Raw genomic sequence first — 18,752 nt, forward strand, 5'->3', positions numbered from 1 at the left:
TTTTCTAATCAAATGTGTTGCATTAAGCTTGATGCTTCGGAAGAAATTTATATCTTCAAACAAGGGAAGATGGTAATAGACGAAATGGCTATTTAACGAACTGCTTTCTCAGAGCATTTTCAAGAAAATGCTTTTGTCAATATCAAAAAAACAAAAAAAAACAATTCCATATGCACCTGATTTTACAAGTGCCAAGTAATTAAAAAAAATCAATAGAATCGACTTCATAAAAAAATCTCAGTGATATATATGAAATAAGAAGCATGACATGAAATATGAAATAAGAAGCATGGCATTTCGGTTTAACGATCATGATTTGGTTAAATCCATCGATTACTACATCGATATGTCAGATGCCGATGTTAAAAAAGAATACAAATATTTAATAATAGCATGTGATGTATTTGGTGCAAAGATCCTTCTAAACATGAATAATGCATTCTGCTCTCAACGTTACCTGAAGATATTGCTGATAATAATTAATGCATTTTGGAATGTTTTATCAATCTACTACCTTGCAGTAACATCATATGCATGTTTCATATTAGAAAACACATCAGGATACATTCATGCTGTTGATATAATGTCAATAATCGTATTACGTTTCGTTTTTAACTGTAAAATAGGGAAACTACTTAAATTTATTGATGAGGTAATTCAATTTCGAAAACAGTTCGGACTACAAGTTAAATATCAAACTTTTAAAACACATTTATTCTTTTTCTTCATTGTCGTATTCATTAACTTTTCATTGTGGATGGCGAGTATGCTTCTTGAAAAAAACTTCTCTCAAAATATAGATCGCTACACATTTGGAATACACTCGATGCAGGAAAATCAGAACAGATTGATAATATTTACTTATTGCGTTCTTGGCATTAAGAACTTTCTGTTCACCGGCTTTACTGCCACCACTATTTTAATTGCTTACTGTTCTTTGCTCGAACAATATAAAGCCCTCAACACGCTGAACTTAATAATTGCAGACTTTCTTCAGAATAATATAACAATAGGCAAGCTTATACGAATTAACGAAAGTTTGTTCAAATTCTCGTCGCTTGTAAGAAAAGTTAATGATGTCATTTCACCAATTTTATTTATATGGTTTTTTTATTGGATTGTCAATTCTTGCTACTCTTTCAGCACTTTATTTGGTTCGCATCACGAAATTGGAATAACTCTTTCGACATACTTGCTATATGCAGCCACTCTTTTTTCTCAGTTTCTTTTACTAGTTTTTCTCGCCGATTACGTTGACAAAGAAATTCTGAAAACAAAAGATATCATTGTTTCACTGGTTGAAAGGGATCATAGCATTTTTTACGATGCCTCCAAAGCGACGAACTTTGGACTTATTATTTCATCAGTCAAACGTTGCAGGCAACAGATATCTATAACGCCACTGGGGATGTTTAGATTGGAAAAGAGGCTTATTTTAGCTACTTTAGGAATTATTGTAACTTATGAAGTGATTATACTTCAACTCATGGTAAAATAAAATTCAAGACTAGAACAAAATTTTAATCGATTAAAATTCCATTTGTGCATTTTATTTATATATTATGTCTGAATGCTTGCTTTTGAACAGTTTAATTCATAATAGTGCATACTACATGAATGAAATTTTAATGGGCACTAGTTATATCCGTGCAATATGCTGCACATTTTTGAACAATTTTATTGACATTTGAGCTTACTACAAGTGAGAAGTGAAGTCGTTCATAATTGAACATGCCTGCTCCATGTCTTGATAGCCTTCGATATACGCTCTTCTTTCATAAAAGTTTATATACTAGTAATGCCAATGAGTCATGCCCTTATTCTTCAAGTCTTAATATATCAGCAGCATTTAAATAAGCAATAGCAATATAACTTTTTGCACAAATGTAATTCCATCGCTGCTTATTTCATCAGAAAAGTGTTACTATCCATCATTGGATTCCCTTTTCACCCTGTTTAACCCTTTGACGCAAACGGGACACCGCTGTCCTCTTTATATAATTCTTTCCAGAGGCTCTAATTACAAGTAAATCTCTTTCTCTCTCTGTATATATATATATATATATATATATATATATATATATATATATACAAAAATCTATCAATAATTGATTTTGTAAATTAAAACAATATTTCAGTAATGAAAAATTATTTCGCTTAGATATAAGTAACTGGAAATAAGCTCAAATTTCAAAAATTATTACTCGGAAGTGTGCCATGTTTGGAAGATTTTACCTTTAAAGCATAAAAAGATACCGGTGTTTCATGATGTATTTCCTAACCATAGATTATTACAAAACTAAATATAATATTTTTCACAAAAAGATGTAAAAAGTATGAAAATTATGCTAAATATAAATTCTGCGTCAAAGGATTAAATATCATTCTAGATTTTTTCATCAAAAAGTTAACATTATCACTAATAATATCATAGAAATTATGACATTCCAAATTATGTCATTTCTATATGCCTCAATAGCATTTTGCTTAAGTTTTTGCCGCAAATATATTGGCAGTGATCATTATATAAAAGAAATGATACCACTTTCATTGATTTCCTGTCTCTTTGTTTTAACAGTATTCTCAATAAAATTTAGCATATAGGTATATCGATGTTGTTGCCATTTACAAGAAATAATTGGATGCTATTAAGGTTTTTTTTTTCATGCCTTAATAGTATTTTCCATAAACTTTTGCCACCAACGTATTGGCATTATTGCTAATCACATCAAAGAAATCATATCATCTATTAGTAATCCGTATTTTGTCTGCCTCAAATACATTTTATTCGTTTTTTATGATTATAATTAATGATTATTGTAGCTATAGTTCCGTCACCAGGAGTTGGTACTTGGCTCCACTTCCTCTGACGCAGAGTTCATTTCAGCACGGGAGTAAGAGGAAAAAACCTATCCACCCTTGAAAGTGAGACAATCTTTAATGCGCACCAAATGCAAACAGTGAACTTTTTTTCATTCACTTACTTCGCTTTATTATCAGCTATTTCATTACTTTAGCTAATCAAATATATTTTAAATAAAAAAACTGCTGTTTTCCCAGCAAAATGTCTCAAAAAGGACAAAATATTCATTCTAAAGAGAGGAATATCATCAAATTTATGAAATATTTACTGTTTAAAAAATGCACACAAAGATAGCGAAATAAATATTTTTGTCTTGCAATTGCCAAATAGCAACAACCTTGTTTGAGATTGTTCACATCCTTCTCCCAAAAATGGCGAAATAGTATCGTTAGACACCACGTGATGAAGGCGGAATCAACTCCTGGTGAATGATCTATACATTGAACTATTGTGATATGTATTAAAAAGAGTTTATAAAATGCAATATTATATATGATCAATATTATACAATATTATATATGCATCAATTGATTAAGCACGCGTTGGCTAAAAAGACCTGATATTAAATTACAAACGGTAGGGGAGAGTGGGGTCAATTGTAACATTTCTTACTTAACTATTTTTAACTAACAAAAAATCCAATATATTATTAGTATTAATTGACAGACGAGTAAAGTAGACTATCCTCTAGTAGAAAAAAAATAAATACCTTATTTTAAATGTTATTATATTAGTTACTAACAATTTTCGACAGTCGTGCACTTGTTACAATTGTCCCCACTTGCGGGGTCAATTGTAACAGTTCATAAATTCAACTAAAACATAGTTAATTATACATATTATCATAGTTGAGATATATTTTTTTATTGATCAAATAGTAGTGATATTTTAGGAGTAAAAATAATAATGAGCAGAAACCTAAAGGGTTAAACTTTTAACTTTAAGGGGTTAAAAATTTTAATTTATGCTGTGAAAGGGGACAAATAAAATAATGCGCATGCAACATAACATAAATGATAAAGGAAACTATTGGTGGTTCTTAAAGAGTTTAGTAATGGTTTGTAAACATAAGATTATTTATTTTCAGCTGTTACAATCGTTCCTTTACTTATTGTTACAATTGTCCCCAAGACGCCATTTCAGCTTCATTTGTTAAAAACAATGCTAGTTAATTACCAAAACTAATTTTTTTTTATTGAAATGTTAATTAAGGTGTCCACTTACATATTCAGTTAATAATTTTTATTTGTTTAAACAAAATTACTTTGTTACAATATAATATTCTAATACCAAAAAAAAGTACTTACGTAGCGTGAAAATATCTTTTGTGATGTAACTCTTTCAAAAGTACAAAAAATTGGTTGCCACCAGGGGTGTACATGTAGATTTATTAAATACACCTTGTGCGCCACCTAGGAACTAAATCTAGAACCCGACACTCGAAATTTTTGCTCTGTTACAATCGTACCCTGTTACAATTGACCCCACTCTCCCCTACAGATAAAAACGAACTCAAACGAGTGTTGTTTACTCATACTAATGCCAAAAAAGTCAATGTTGTTTACAACCATTATTTATCGACATACCAGAGTTTTAGTTATATTCTCAAGGTTCTTTTTTTCGTAATCTCACCAAAAGAAACTCGATCTACTACTTGCAAATTGCTCCTGATTGCGAATTACATAGTTTTTTCGATAATAATAAGTATTTACTTTTTTATAATACAATTCAAAAATCTAAAATGTAATTTGTTTAAATTTTTATAAAATTTATTAAAATGCATTTCTTTTGCAATATTTAAAATCAAATATTTTATTTTTATTTTGATATAATAAAATAATAATATAAGACATTACACTTATTTTCCTTATTTTTTGAAATCGATAAGAAAAGGTCTGAAATTAGGAGCTCTAAAAGCAAGAAATTTATATCGTTAGAAGAGTAAATATTTGTAATTGCTTTTATTGACATTTTAATATAACAGGTTATTTTTTCAAAGAATTTATGCGTGATCGCATGTTTTAATGATGTCAACCGTTCGAAATAAAAATAAAAATATAAATAATAAATTAAGAAGACTTGTAAAGTATTATCGGAATCGTTCATGGTTGTTATAAGTTTGTTATTAAAATAATTCAGCCACCACATTTAATTTATATATACTACTTTAATGTTAGCAGTGAAGATTCGATTTTTCTTGAATCAATACGTTTTGTAAGAAAAACAAGAAGCAAAGGGAAAAGCAACACGCCTCAATATTTATTTAAGAAACTGTCTAGTACTATAAAAATGAAACATTTATTAATGATTCAGCAATCTTTGAACTCAGTTTTGTTATTGTTCATAATCAAAATCAAATTGTCTTTAAATCAAATGATTTTGGAAAAAGCGTGAAATCTTAAAATATTTATCGAAATTGCTTCTTTTTTTCGTGTACCATATAATTTTTTTTTACTGAAAAATCATTTAAAATTTATATTTTAGTTTATAACCGATGGTACGGGCACTCTTTTCAAGCTCGATCCCCAATTTCGATTCCCGACAATGGCTGAGTACTCACTCTTTCATACTCTTTTCGCAATATTTTGCATTTTCTGATCAAATGTGTTGCATTAAGCTTAATGCTTCGGACGAAATTTATATCCTCAAACAAGGGAAGATGGTAATAGACGAGTTGACTTTTTAATGAAATGCTTTCTTGGAGCATTTTTAAGAAAACGCTTTTGTCAATATCGAAAAAAAAAAAAACGAAAAAACAAAAAAAAAAAAAAAAAACAATTCCGTATGTACCTGATTTTACAAGGGACAAATTATTTAAAAAAAAAATCATTAGAATCGACTGCATAAAAAAATCTCTGTGATATATATGAAATAAGAAGCATGGCATTTCGGTTTGATGATCATAATTTGGCTAAATTCACCGATTACTACATCGATATTTCAAATGCCGATGTTCAAAAAGAATACAAATATTTAATAATAGCATGTGATGTATTTGGTGCAAAGATCCTTGTAAACATGAATAATGCACTCTGCTCGCAACGTTACCTGAAGATATTATTGACAATAATAAATGCATTTTGGAATGTTTTTTCAATCTACTGCCTTGCAGTAATACCATATGCATGTTTTATATCACATAACACATCAGGATACATTCATGCTGTTGATATATTGTCAATAATCATATTACGTTTCGTTTTTAACTGTAAAATTGGGAAACTACTGAAATCTATTGACGAGGTGATTAAATTTCGAAAACAGTTCGGACTGCAAGTTAAATATCAAACTTTTAAAACACATTTGTTCTTTTTCTTCATTGTCGTGTTCATTAACTTTTCATTGTGGATGGCGAGTATGCTTCTTAAAAAAAACTTCTCTCAAAATATAGATCGCTACACATTTGGAATACACTCAATGCAGGAAAATCAGAACAGATTGTTAATTTTTACTTATTGCGTTCTTAGCATTAAGAACTTGCTGTACACGGGTTTCACCCCCACCACTGTTTTAATTGCTTACTGTTCCTTGCTCGAACAATATAAAGCCCTCAACACGCTGAACTTAATAATTGCAGACATTCTTCAGAATAATATAACAATAGGCAAGCTTATACGAATTAACGAAAGTCTGTTCAAATTCTCGTCTCTTGTAAGAAAAGTTAATGATATCTTATCACCAATTTTATTTATCTGGTTTGTTTATTGGATTGTCAATTCTTGCTACTCTTTCAGCACCTTATTTGGTTCGCATCACAAGTTTGGAATCACTCTTTCTGCATACTTACTATTCACAGCCACTCTTTTTTCTCAGTTTCTTTTGCTAGTTTTTCTTGCCGATTATGTTGACAAAGAAATTCTGAAAACAAAAGAAATCATTGTTTCACTGGTTGAAAGGGATCATAGCATTTTTTACGATGCCTCCAAAGCGACGAACTTTGGACTTATCATTTCGTCAGTCAAACGTTGCAGGCAACAAATATCTATAACGCCATTGGGGATGTTTAGATTGGAAAAGAGGCTTATTTTAGCTATTTTAGGAATTATTGTAACTTATGAAGTGATTATACTTCAACTCATTGCAAAATAAAATACAAGACTTGAACAAAATTTTAATCGATTAAAATTCCCACTGTGTATTGTACTTATACATTATTTCTGAATTCTTGCTTTTAAACAATTTAATTCATAATAGTGCATACTACATGAATGAAACTTATATGGACACTCGTTATATCTGTGCAGTATACTTATGTATCTGAACACTTTTGAACAATTTTATTGACAATTCAGCTTACTACAAGTGAGAAGTGAAGTCGTTCATAATTGAACATGCCTGCACCATGACTTGATAGCTTTCGATATACACACTTCTTTCATAAAAGTTTATCTACTAGTTATGCCATTATTCTTCAAGTCTTAATATATCAGTAGCATTTAAATAAACAATAGCAATAAAACTTTTTGTACAAATGTGATTCCGTCACTGCTAATTTCACCAGAGAAGTGTTACTATCCATCATTGGGTTCCCTTTTCACCCTGTTTAACCCTTTGATGCAAACTGGACACCGGTGTCCTCTTTATATAATTCTTTCCAGAGGCTCTAATTACCATCAAATATCTATCTATGTATCTATCTATCTCTCTATATATATATTAAAAAAAAGCAGTCGAATAGTTACTTAGAAAAATTTGTTGGATTATATTCGTACTAAAATATAAAGTCTTAATAAAAAGTAGTTTTAATTTTTTTCATTGAAATTTAAAAATTTATCAACAATTGATTTTGTAAATTAAAACAATTTCAATAATGAAAAATTATTTCGCTTAGATCTAGATAATGGTAAATTTCAAAAATTATTGGTCGAAAAGGAATTGGTGGAAAGGATTGGTTTGGAAGATTTTACTTTTAATGCAGAAAAAGATACCGGTGTTTCATGAGGTATTTTCTAACCATAGATTATTACAATGCTTAATATAATATTTTTCACAAAAGAATGTAAAATGTATGAAAAATATGTTAAATAAAAATTCTGCGTCAAAGTATTAAATATAATTCTAGATTAATTTTTTCATTAGAATATCGAAATTATCACCAGTAATATCAGAGAAATTATGTCACCCATTAGGGATTTCATTTCTACATGCCTCAATAGCATTTTGCTTAAGTTTTTACCGCAAATATATTGGCAGTGTTCACTACATCAAAGAAATGATACCACTTTCATTGATATATATTTTTCTCTGTTTTTAACAGTATTCTAGATAAAATTTACCATAAAGGCATATCGATGTTGTTGCTAATTACAAGAGATAATTGGATGCTATGAAGGATCTAATTTTTTCATGCCTTTTAATAGCACTTTCCATAAACTTTTGACAACAACAACGTATTGGCATTGTTGCTAATCACATCAAACAAATCATACCCTCTATCAGTGATCCGTATTTTGTCTACTTCAAATATATTTTATTGATTTTTTTATGATATTTTTCATTAATGATTATTGTGGCGTCATTGAACATATTGCAATTTGTATTAAAAATAGTTTATGAAATACAGTGCGACACGTTAGTTAGAAAAACCTGAGACTAAATTACAAATGATACCATAAGCTTCTTTTGGCGGAATTCCGCCAAAAGAAACTTGACCTACTGTTTGCAAATTAAATTACTGATTACAAACTATATAGTTTTTCTCAATAATAATAAGTATTTACTTTTTTTTAAATATAAAATACAAAAATCTAAAATGTAATTAAATTTTCGAATTTTTATCAAATTTATTAAAAAGCATTTATTTTCAACTATTTAAAATCAAATAATTTTTTTACTTCGATATAATAAGATAATAGCTAGTCAATAATAATTCAATATTACTAGTGAGTATTGAGAATTATAATAAAATTTAAATATGTATTTTCAATCCATTGTTCATTGTTTTGTAGTTCTGATGTATAGTTTATTATTTTTGTATTTAATAATTACTTTTAAAGCAGTCAAATAAAGTAATGTTTCAAGCATTGATTCTTTTATGTGAGTAATATTTAATAAGAAAAAATTTATTTCATTTCGCTAATGGATTTTGTTTTAAATATTTATATTTCAGATACATTATTTCGTTGAGATAAAACAATGTTATTAGCACATAGGAATTGCTGAAATTTTTACAGCTACTTTTGAGTATCAGTGTTGAAACTATAAATGAAACCACATGGTTTTTGTCACGTGTGCCAAATAACCAATAGAAACTTTCACTGTCGATAGAAATCGTTTGCCGCCTTTTTCGGTTGCTTTTGGTTTTTTTTTTTTTTTTTTTTTTGCAAAAAAAAAAAAAAAAAAAAAAACAACTTTAAAAAAAATATGGTTTAAGAAATGAATGAATAATAACTTAATCATTTTATTTTTCGGTAAACATCATCTGGATAATTTTAAATTTTTAACCATTGATATGGTGTAAGAAATTTTTCCTTCTAATCTTTATACATGTTGTATAAAAGCAGAAATAGCAAAAATCTTACAATATTTATAAAATTTCCTCCTTTTTTGGTTAAAAGATTTTGGAAATATCCCGATTGTGGTTAAAAGCTGATTTATGAATTTATCTATTTTATATACATAAAGTCCTTCGTGGTTTTTCGTATCATAATTGTGGTTTGTAATTCTTACCACGGATTGAAATTCCGCAAATAACTTATTTTAAACGATTTACATGAAGAAAAAAAGTTTTTTTTTTTTTTTTGCCAATGCCCACCTTTTAGAATGACCCACCTGGGCCATCATACAGGCATCTGAATGGCAGATTTGTTGGCCACTTTTTCAGGGGCACTATATTAGGTGGGCCACCGTTGCTCCCACAGTAAGGACAGATAGTACAGAGACGGAAAGAACATCCATGCCTTGCCCGGGATTCGAACCCAGAACCTTTCTGATGCAAGGGCAGTTCCCTAACCCCTACACAGGGCGATCAGCTTATTTTCAGATGTTAACCTCCAAATTCCGAAAATTTCTACAAGCATTAGCTGCACTAATTTAGAAATTATGAGTAAAATTTTAAATTAACTTCAACGATATATAATTAAAGCCCAGAATGTTAAAACTTTATAACTGGGTATTATTATTTCTTTAAAATCTCAATTTATTTAGTCCTGCGTCTAAATATTTAAGATAAGTAAAATTGGAATAATATATTTTTTTTCTGATTTATTTTTTAACCTATTACTTTTTTAAACTTTCAATCTCCTCATATTTGTTTATGACATATACAGTAAAAAAATTAGAGAATAATATATATTAATTTGAATTTATTGCAGAATTCCAAGTTTTTACTTAAAAAGCTAAATTTTTGCGGCTTCGGGGACATTTAATATGAATTATCTGTCGATATTTATAACGACAGATAATTCATATTAAATGTCCAATCAAACTAGTGCACTACTATAAATAAACTCATCATAAATTTACTTATATCTTAAATTTCAAACGAAGAAATTTTAAAAATATATTTTTATACTAAAATATGTTTATTGATTTTTTACATCAAATTTTTATTACTATTGATGTAATATATTTTCCCCATATATTTTGGTTGTCAATTTGTAGTTGAAAAAGTTTTTAAACAAACTCGATGGAATGGATATTGTTACCTAAGTATAAGCTACCTATATAAATACATATATACCTGAAGAATGTTGAACAGGATAGGATAAATGTCTCTATTCCAGTTTCCGGCGCAGTTTATTGCTCTGGCCAAAGCTTTATTGGTGAGAAGCTCTAAAACCATTATTCCAAACGCCCACATATCAAAAGCTTTGCCATCAACTTCTGTCCCACTTTCAAAAGATGGGCACGCTTCTGGAGGTCTATACATGAGCGGCAATTCAAGATCATCCCTGCAAAAAAATTATTTTTAATTTATAAACTTTCCAAACCACCAAAGGTAAACCGGGATAGTGTCCATTTTGAAAATGTTTGAAAATTAAAGATCATAATCTTCAAAGTGACAAACTACCCAATGTGATTTTAAAGAGCTATAATAATTAAACATAATTTAGAATTGTCAGCTTATAATGTGCATTTTGTATTTCATTGTAGAAGAATCATTCTGTCTTTCAGTTGAGCTTTATATAAAAATGACACACTACATTTAAACGTCGAAAATTTCAACGATTTCATTCTTAACAAAACATTTTTGGTTTTAATATCAGTTCACTGTTTCCTTGTCCACCTTATTAATTTTAATCACCCTAATTGCCAAAAAATTTCTGCATTTCAATTTTTAATTTTTTTGAGGCACTTAAATCTGCTTTAATTTACTCTTTAAATTTCCTCCTCCGCCTGCTTACTGCATGGTCAAGAATGTAGTATTGGGGACTCTTTGATTTGGCGATAATTTTTGTTCAGTTTTGCTGCAACCTGTTTCTGGTTACCACGTATTCTTGGTTGCCTTTGCACCCAATGACGTCACCTGCTGGTTACCACAACTTTTTTTTTTTTTTATGTAATTGGTTCTTAGTTTATTTTCATATATATTTGCTTCTTTTCAAATCGCTGAATATAAGTGAGGACCCCGATTGTAAACTTTTACCCAAACCGTCTTTCTTCTTCCAATCTTTGCAGTGAAATTAAGAGATTCTAAGCTAAATATAATCTTAGTTATACTTGAAAACGTTGTAAGTAAAAAATATTAACAGGAAAATGAATTTAATCCTCAAATGAAAACGCACTGAGCAATGCACTTTGACTAATATTAAACAAATGCTAAATGGCCTACCTTGGTATTGCCTTTGTCGCACACGCCAAACAAGAGAAGTCACATATGACAGCTCTATAATCTTGCGAAATCAAGATATTGTCTGCCTTTATATCCAAGTGGCATGCCTCATTAGAGTGCAAATAGGTTAGACCACAAAGGCTATCATTAAGCCACAATTTGAGGTAGTCTAGGGCACCTGATTGCCTCAAAAATTGCCCATCTAGAGCTGCATTTTGCAAATTGTCCCTGTAAATAGGCATTACAAAAACTCCTACATCAGGGTTAGTGAAGCTAAAGTATTGTAGGAGTGGGATGATATTTGGGTGAGACATTTTTGGCCAAATTTCAATCTCATTTTGCTTAATGACTTCCAGGGAAACAATCTTAACGGCAACTTCTTGGCCACAGAACTCCGTCATTCTATATACGTCACCAAAGGCGCCAGACCCCAGCTTTTCGGTGCACATGAAGTTGTGGGCTTCTAAAATTCTCATGGCATCCCTTTTCTGCTGGTAATGTTCTGCTGGTAATGTTCTCCTGATAAATCAGGGGGGATGGGTTCTTGTTCATCCCAATCATGATCACTTTGATCATTCATTTCTCAATCTACTCTATCAAAACGCAGGAAAAATATCCCAAAATCAATTTGCTGTTAAGCAAGAACTCTAAAACGCACAATCAGTGTTGAAAGCACAAGTTAGAATGGTCAAAAATGATTTCCCAGGTATTTAATTTAGTTTTTAATAATGAATATAGTTAATTGTTCATAGACTGACTTTTGTATTTTAATTGTTAAGCAATAATTAAATTTTTCATACAACGAAATTTAAATGTGTTTTCCATTGTTTAAAATAAAAAAATGTAACTCATTGTTAAAAAACAGTAAATTAAACTTTCAGTGAAACTTTTATAGTGTTGAAATTTTATTATAAAAGGCAAACCAAAAACTAAAATGCTTTAATAACCATAATATATGTGTATCAATATATGGGAAGTGTCAATATATGGGAAGGATACCTAAAAACCTGAATATCCTATTGAGTTAATTAAAGTTAATCAGTTAATGAAAAATGCAAACACAGATGAAAAAACTTTTTATTTGTCAGGAGTGGAAAAAAAACTTAGGTTACAAATACTTATTTTGTATCAGGGGTTGTAATAAACCTGTTTGCTTATATTTCTTACTACATTTTAAAATGGGACACAAGAATTAGATGGAAACTGCCTGCGCTTGAAAAAAAATTAGGAGTTTTTGATGTAAAATCGAGGTATTTTAAGATTAAAATGAGATATGCGTGAAAAGGTTGTTATTTGAGTTGTTTTACTTCACAAATACTTGAGGTGTTCTACTTTTATACCTTTAGGAGGTTTGTTATTTTTTAACTTTTAATTATTTAAAACTTTTGGATATCAATTCCCCAACTAAAGTTGACAATTAGAATCTTATGAGTGTAAAAATAAAATACCTCAGGTAGAAAAGTTGTTAAGGCGTACACCTACTACATCCTGATCTTTCGTAGATATATAACAATCTCAATAAAATATATAATAAACTCTTTAGGTTGGAAAATAATATCTTAAGGTGTAAAATATAATACTTAAGGTGAATAATTGAGAACTTCCGATAGGTGTAAAAACAAAACACTTCAGGTAGAAATGAAGTTACAGCGTGCACTCATTACAAACTTGTCAAACACCTTAGGTATACAATTGACAGCTTCTGTCAAGTATAAAATTAAACACCTCATTGAATACCAAAGGCATTTAATTGAAAGCAGCGAAGTTCTTTATTGTCTATTTCCCATGTTTTGACAAGGTTTGTAGTGAATGCAAACCACAACCTCACATCTCTCTGAAGTTATTTGTTTTATAACCTGGATAATGAATCCTGGAAGGATAATGAATAACTCACCTGAAGTTAGGATTAGGATTATTACATTCGGATTATTAACCCTAAATGACATTTTGACTTTAGGGTATTACTTACTTACTATCTTGTAAGAAAATTGCACTCGAAATGCTTTTGAGAGTTCTTGCTTGAAATGCCTGCCGGAAGATCATGTAGTTGTTTAGTACCAATATTATAAGATATTTGTATAACTTAACTTCTTTTTTGAAGTTTGTTAATTCAACTATAAACTCTAACGAATCTATAAAATAAATATTTAGATGCAAAATTTTATAATTTAAATGGCGACTCTGAATGGATGAAATAATATTAATTTCCCTAACATTATACACATGAGAAAACATTTTTTAAACGAAAATATGAGACTTATACAGAAAAAAAAATTTATGAAATAGGGAATTAGGAATAGTTAACATCTGTGATAGTAAAATCTTAAAAAATATTTTAAAAAAAAGGATAATGACTAAATCTAATAATTTTATGGATGGCAAAGTATTTCAGAGATGAAGGCTATTCAAGGGCTGTTCATTATCTATTTCATTTGTTTTGACGAGGTTTGTAATGAATGCATATCACAGCCTTACATCTCTCTGAAGAGCTTTGTTTTTATAACCTGGATAATGAATCCTGGTGGGATAATGAATAACTCACCTGAAGTTAGGATTATTAACCCTAAAAGGCCTTTTGACATCAGGGTATTATTTACTATCTTAAGAAAAATGCACTCGAAATGTTTTGAAGAGTTCGTGCATGAAATACAGGCTTATATTTATTAACATGTGCCATAATGCATTTGTATTTATAATCTTTTAGTTTTACGTCCCATATAAAGTTGTTAAATATGCAGACTCATCATTTTCACTTAATTTACTTAAATATGATTTAAAAGATTTGTTTCATTCCTTATAAATTTTTTTTTGGATATTTTTCAGTGAATTTAAATTATGTTAAAGTGTACTCTTATTTGTGATATTTCGTGGTGACCAACTTTTTATAAATTGTTATTTTAGAGTGAAAAATACAGGCTTTTATTTATTGATTTATGTGTTACACTACGATAATTCTAATCTGTAAAAGAGAGACCCGCATTTTGAACTTTTCCATATTTTATATACAAAGATGTTAAAAGTCTCATTATGTTTTTAAGATTTACATGTATTTTGTTTTAATTGTGTTTTTAAAATTTAAGAGTTACTTAATTTGATCAAAAACTTTTCTATTGAATCTAGTTTGTGCCAACCTTGAATCAGGTGCATCATATAATCAGGGTAAGGAATTTGTTCTGAAGAAATTTATAAAGCAAAATAGAACTTGACCAATTCAATTTTTTTGCAATAACTATTATGAGAATAGTTTGAATTTAAACAAATTATATTTAGTGCAGTACAAGAAAGTTAAATTCTTCACATTTACTTTAAAAAACATATTTTCATGTATTTTATCATAGTTTAATGCAGAATAAAACTACTTTTATAAAAATTAATGTGTTTGTAATTCTGTAATTCAATGTGTGATTCGTATTAGTATGTGATTTTTCATTTAATTGTATGAATAAAGTGATTTGTTTATTTAAGTGTATTAAGAGTCTGATTATTTTCTAACAGTTCATATTTTTTTAACTATTAAATTAGGTCGTAATACACTGTATTTCATAATATAGTGAAAAAAAGTACGGCTGTTTTAATTTTCTTAGTTCTTTTTGTTCAATTCAATAAATTTTTTTAATTCCAATTGTTCTTTTCTAATTTTGGTGTGCTTAGAAAAGATGCGTCAAATAGTTTGATAATTAGTATTATAGATTGTAATTATAAAATATTTTATAACTTGTTTCAATAGTTAAAATTTTTATGTATTTCTTTTTATTGAAAAAAAAAGTTTTTTTTCTCACTTTAATTGAAAAAAAATAATTTCTACAAGAACAGTTTTTTATTGAACTTGCTATTCCTGTACCTTGCTATGTTATTACAAATGTCTTGTGCACTTTACATTATTCTTAATTGTGAATTTTGCTTCATATTATTTTTCATTCATTTCATGTCACACATAAGTGTGACATCCGTACCTAACCGTATCCGGAAACCTAACCAATTTTCGACCAAAGGTGCGTAATGATACCATTTCAATAAATATTTTTTAATACTGTGACTTTTATTTTATACTATTTTTTTAAAGGTTCTCTATATAATATTAGTAATTCAATTGGAGTAAACACTTTCCGTTGAAAATGCTTCTATACTACATTGTCTTTTAACTTGAAACTCTCAAATTCAACTTCTTGAAAATGTATAATTAGTCCATTTGAGATTAATCACATGTTAAGATGGATAAAAGATGCAAGTTCTGCAAATGATGTGACTAGTGTTCAAATAAATGTAATAGTGTTTATAAATATAATACTAAATGTATAATTAGTGTTTGGCTGATGGTTAATAAAATATTATTTTAAGCACTATTACCAAAAAATTCCGAGTAAAATATTTTTTTCATGAGCTAAAATGTTCTGTCTTAAGTAATTTTATTTATCTACACTTCAGCGAAAATAATACCACATAATATATATAATACTTCATAATATTTCAATATTTAGCCTAAAATGTATTAAACTGTTTTTTATATGCACGAAAAACACGAGCAATAAAGCTGTTAAGAAGAATTTAAGAGTATTAAATTCGGTTTTTATCAAAAGGTATTCTCAGGCATTGAGTTGTCTTAAATGTATTATTCAGAATCAGTCGTAAAATTTTTCACATTAGCTGAAAAAATCTGGCTCAAATCAGATTCGAATGATGAGCCACATTTACTAAAATTAAAAATTTTCATTTTTAAATTGTTCCGAAAGTGGGTAAACCCAGTTATTTGAGGAATAGCATTCTAATTTGTTATTAAGTGAGATATTATTATTTAAGCATTAAATTAGAAATAATTTAAGTGTAAAAGAACTTTTAATTAATGAAAAAAAAATTGTTCAAGCTTATCTTTTTTTTTCTCTTCCACTTATTCAAGTTGTCATAACCACTTTGCACTTCTCCATTGAAAATTCCGCTCGTTAAATGAGCAACACATACAACCGCGTCGAAGAACGTAATAATTCTTAGAGAAAAAAAATATAGATATTTTTTTTTACACAGTTAAGTTCGAGTAGGCATTACAATTCAGAGAAATAAAAAATTAGTGGTAGCTATAAATATTTGGAATTAAATGAAACAGAAACGTTAGATTCTTATTTTATTTTATATGCCGACCTACACCTATGTAGGGGGCAGGGAACTGTCCTTGCATCAGAAAGGTTCTGGGTTCGAATCCCGGGCAAGGCATGGCTGTTTCTTTCTCTCTATCTGTATTCTATGTCCTTTCTCCTTTGTGTGTGAATGTGACCCGCCCTATAAACGGGTTGTGGCAGTGTGACGTGGGCGACGCTGCTCCACCGCCGTGGCTCAGCCACAGGTGCCCACTGTGTAACGAAAAGAGAGTTAGCAGTTCTGGCACTTTCTGTGGCCGATGGACAATAGTTCCAAGTGCCCAACATTAAAAAAATTATTATTTTTTATTTAATTTCTGTTTCATTTTTCTGCATATCCCCAATAAAGGTGTTCAAGTTGACGATACTGAAACGAAGGCATTTCTTAAATATTTCATTACTATTAATTTTATCATTAATTTACTATTATTTTTACTATTAATTTTTTTATTACTATTATAAGACTATAAGATCAATATGCATAAGATCAATTAAGAAAACTTCAGATAAACAAAAAATTCATTTGACAGAACCTACCAGTAGAAATTTCTAAATATATTTATAAAAATAAATAAAAGGTTTGTGGTAAGCTCGATATGTCTGCCTTGCTCATAATTACTACCCACAAATCTGGAAAAACGCATCAGTCATTCTATTTCTCAAGAAAAATAAGAACCCAAGCTGCCCTGAGAGTTATCGCCCAATCAGTCTACTTAACATACTTGGAAAAATATACGAAAAAATCATCTACAATAGAATAAAACCACTTCTTACAGCCCTCCCCGACGAACAGTATGGATTCCGACAAAAACTAGATACCACCAAACAGTTACTCCGAATAATAGACTATACTGGCAGAGCAATCATAAATAAAGAAACAATAGCCTTCCTGATGATTGACATATCCAAAGCATTTGATAAAGTATGGCACACTGGTACAATATATAAACTCATACAGCTGAATTTTCCACCCGGCATAATCAAACTCCTATCCTGCTATCTTTCTAATAGAACATTTCAAATCACCATCAAAAACAAAAAATCCACAAAGAGAAACATCACAGCCGGAGTACCACAGGGCAGCATTCTGGGACCGATATTATACATATTATACACTTATGATTTCCCTATAAACAAAGCCGATTATAACAGCATAACAGCCTATTACGCAGACGATACCGGTATTATTATTAAATCCAGAAACCCAAATCATGCTCTTCAAAAACTACAAGACCATATAGACGAAATAGAAGACTGGTGCTTAAAATGGAAAACTGCAGTAAATGCTGGAAAATCACAAATATTAATTATACAAAAAAGAAGAATTAAAATACTTCCACAACTTCAACCAAAAATGTTCAACATACCAATACCAATAGTTAAAAAAGCAAATTATCTTGGCCTTATAATCAATAGCAAACTCACCTGGAATGATCACATCAAAAGCACAATAGATAAAGCAAATGCAGCAATAATAGCCATACAACCATTAATATATAATCAGAATATGTCACTTAAACTAAAGAAGCTACTATATACAGCAATGATCCGCCCAATACTTACCTATGCCTCACCTGCCTGGACAACGATACCTCAACATCTACTGAAGAAATTAAACCAATGCCAAAACAAGATCCTTAGAAAAATAACCTGTGCAAGATGGTTCATCCGGAATACCAATATACATGCAGATCTCAAAATACCAACTCTATCACAGCATATATACAAGCTAAATGCAGATTTTTTCGATAAAGCCATAGAATGTAAAACAGCAAATTTTAATGAAATCTTTAAATTTGAAAATTATATCAAAGATAAAAACTACAGACCAATAGCTGCACATTTCACCTCCGACGCCTCATATCATAACTATCAAAACAAATAATTTCATCAACTTTTCTGAAAATAACGTTTACTCATGCTGATACAATTCTGAACAACTCCAAAATCAAACAAACACAGTTTAGAGCAAGCTGCTCAATTTATT

General features: G+C 29.4%; 1 protein-coding gene across 1 annotated transcript; it reads right to left on the reverse strand.

Moving 5' to 3' along the window:
• Positions 1 to 10,520: 10,520 nt before the first annotated feature.
• Positions 10,521 to 12,037, reverse strand: LOC107453391 (glycogen synthase kinase-3-like). Its single transcript, XM_016070211.3, has 2 exons — positions 11,637 to 12,037; positions 10,521 to 10,755 (listed from the first exon to the last, which is right to left on the reverse strand). The coding sequence occupies exons 1-2, from the start codon at positions 12,035 to 12,037 to the stop codon at positions 10,521 to 10,523; spliced, it is 636 nt and encodes a 211-aa protein (XP_015925697.3).
• Positions 12,038 to 18,752: the final 6,715 nt, after the last annotated feature.

The sequence above is a fragment of the Parasteatoda tepidariorum genome, chromosome 6, assembly GCF_982258835.1.
Source record: "Parasteatoda tepidariorum strain Cologne lab strain chromosome 6, Ptep-v5.0, whole genome shotgun sequence".
NCBI lineage: Eukaryota > Metazoa > Arthropoda > Arachnida > Araneae > Theridiidae > Parasteatoda > Parasteatoda tepidariorum.

Excerpts from the sequence above, each read along its gene's own strand:
- LOC107453391 (XM_016070211.3), bottom strand. The coding sequence starts at position 12,037 with ATGACGGAGTTCTGTGGCCAAGAAGTTGCCGTTAAGATTGTTTCCCTG. Across the intron at positions 10,756-11,636 it reads GCGACAAAGGCAATACCAAG|GGATGATCTTGAATTGCCGC; the intron begins GTAGGCCATTTA and ends ATTTTTTTGCAG.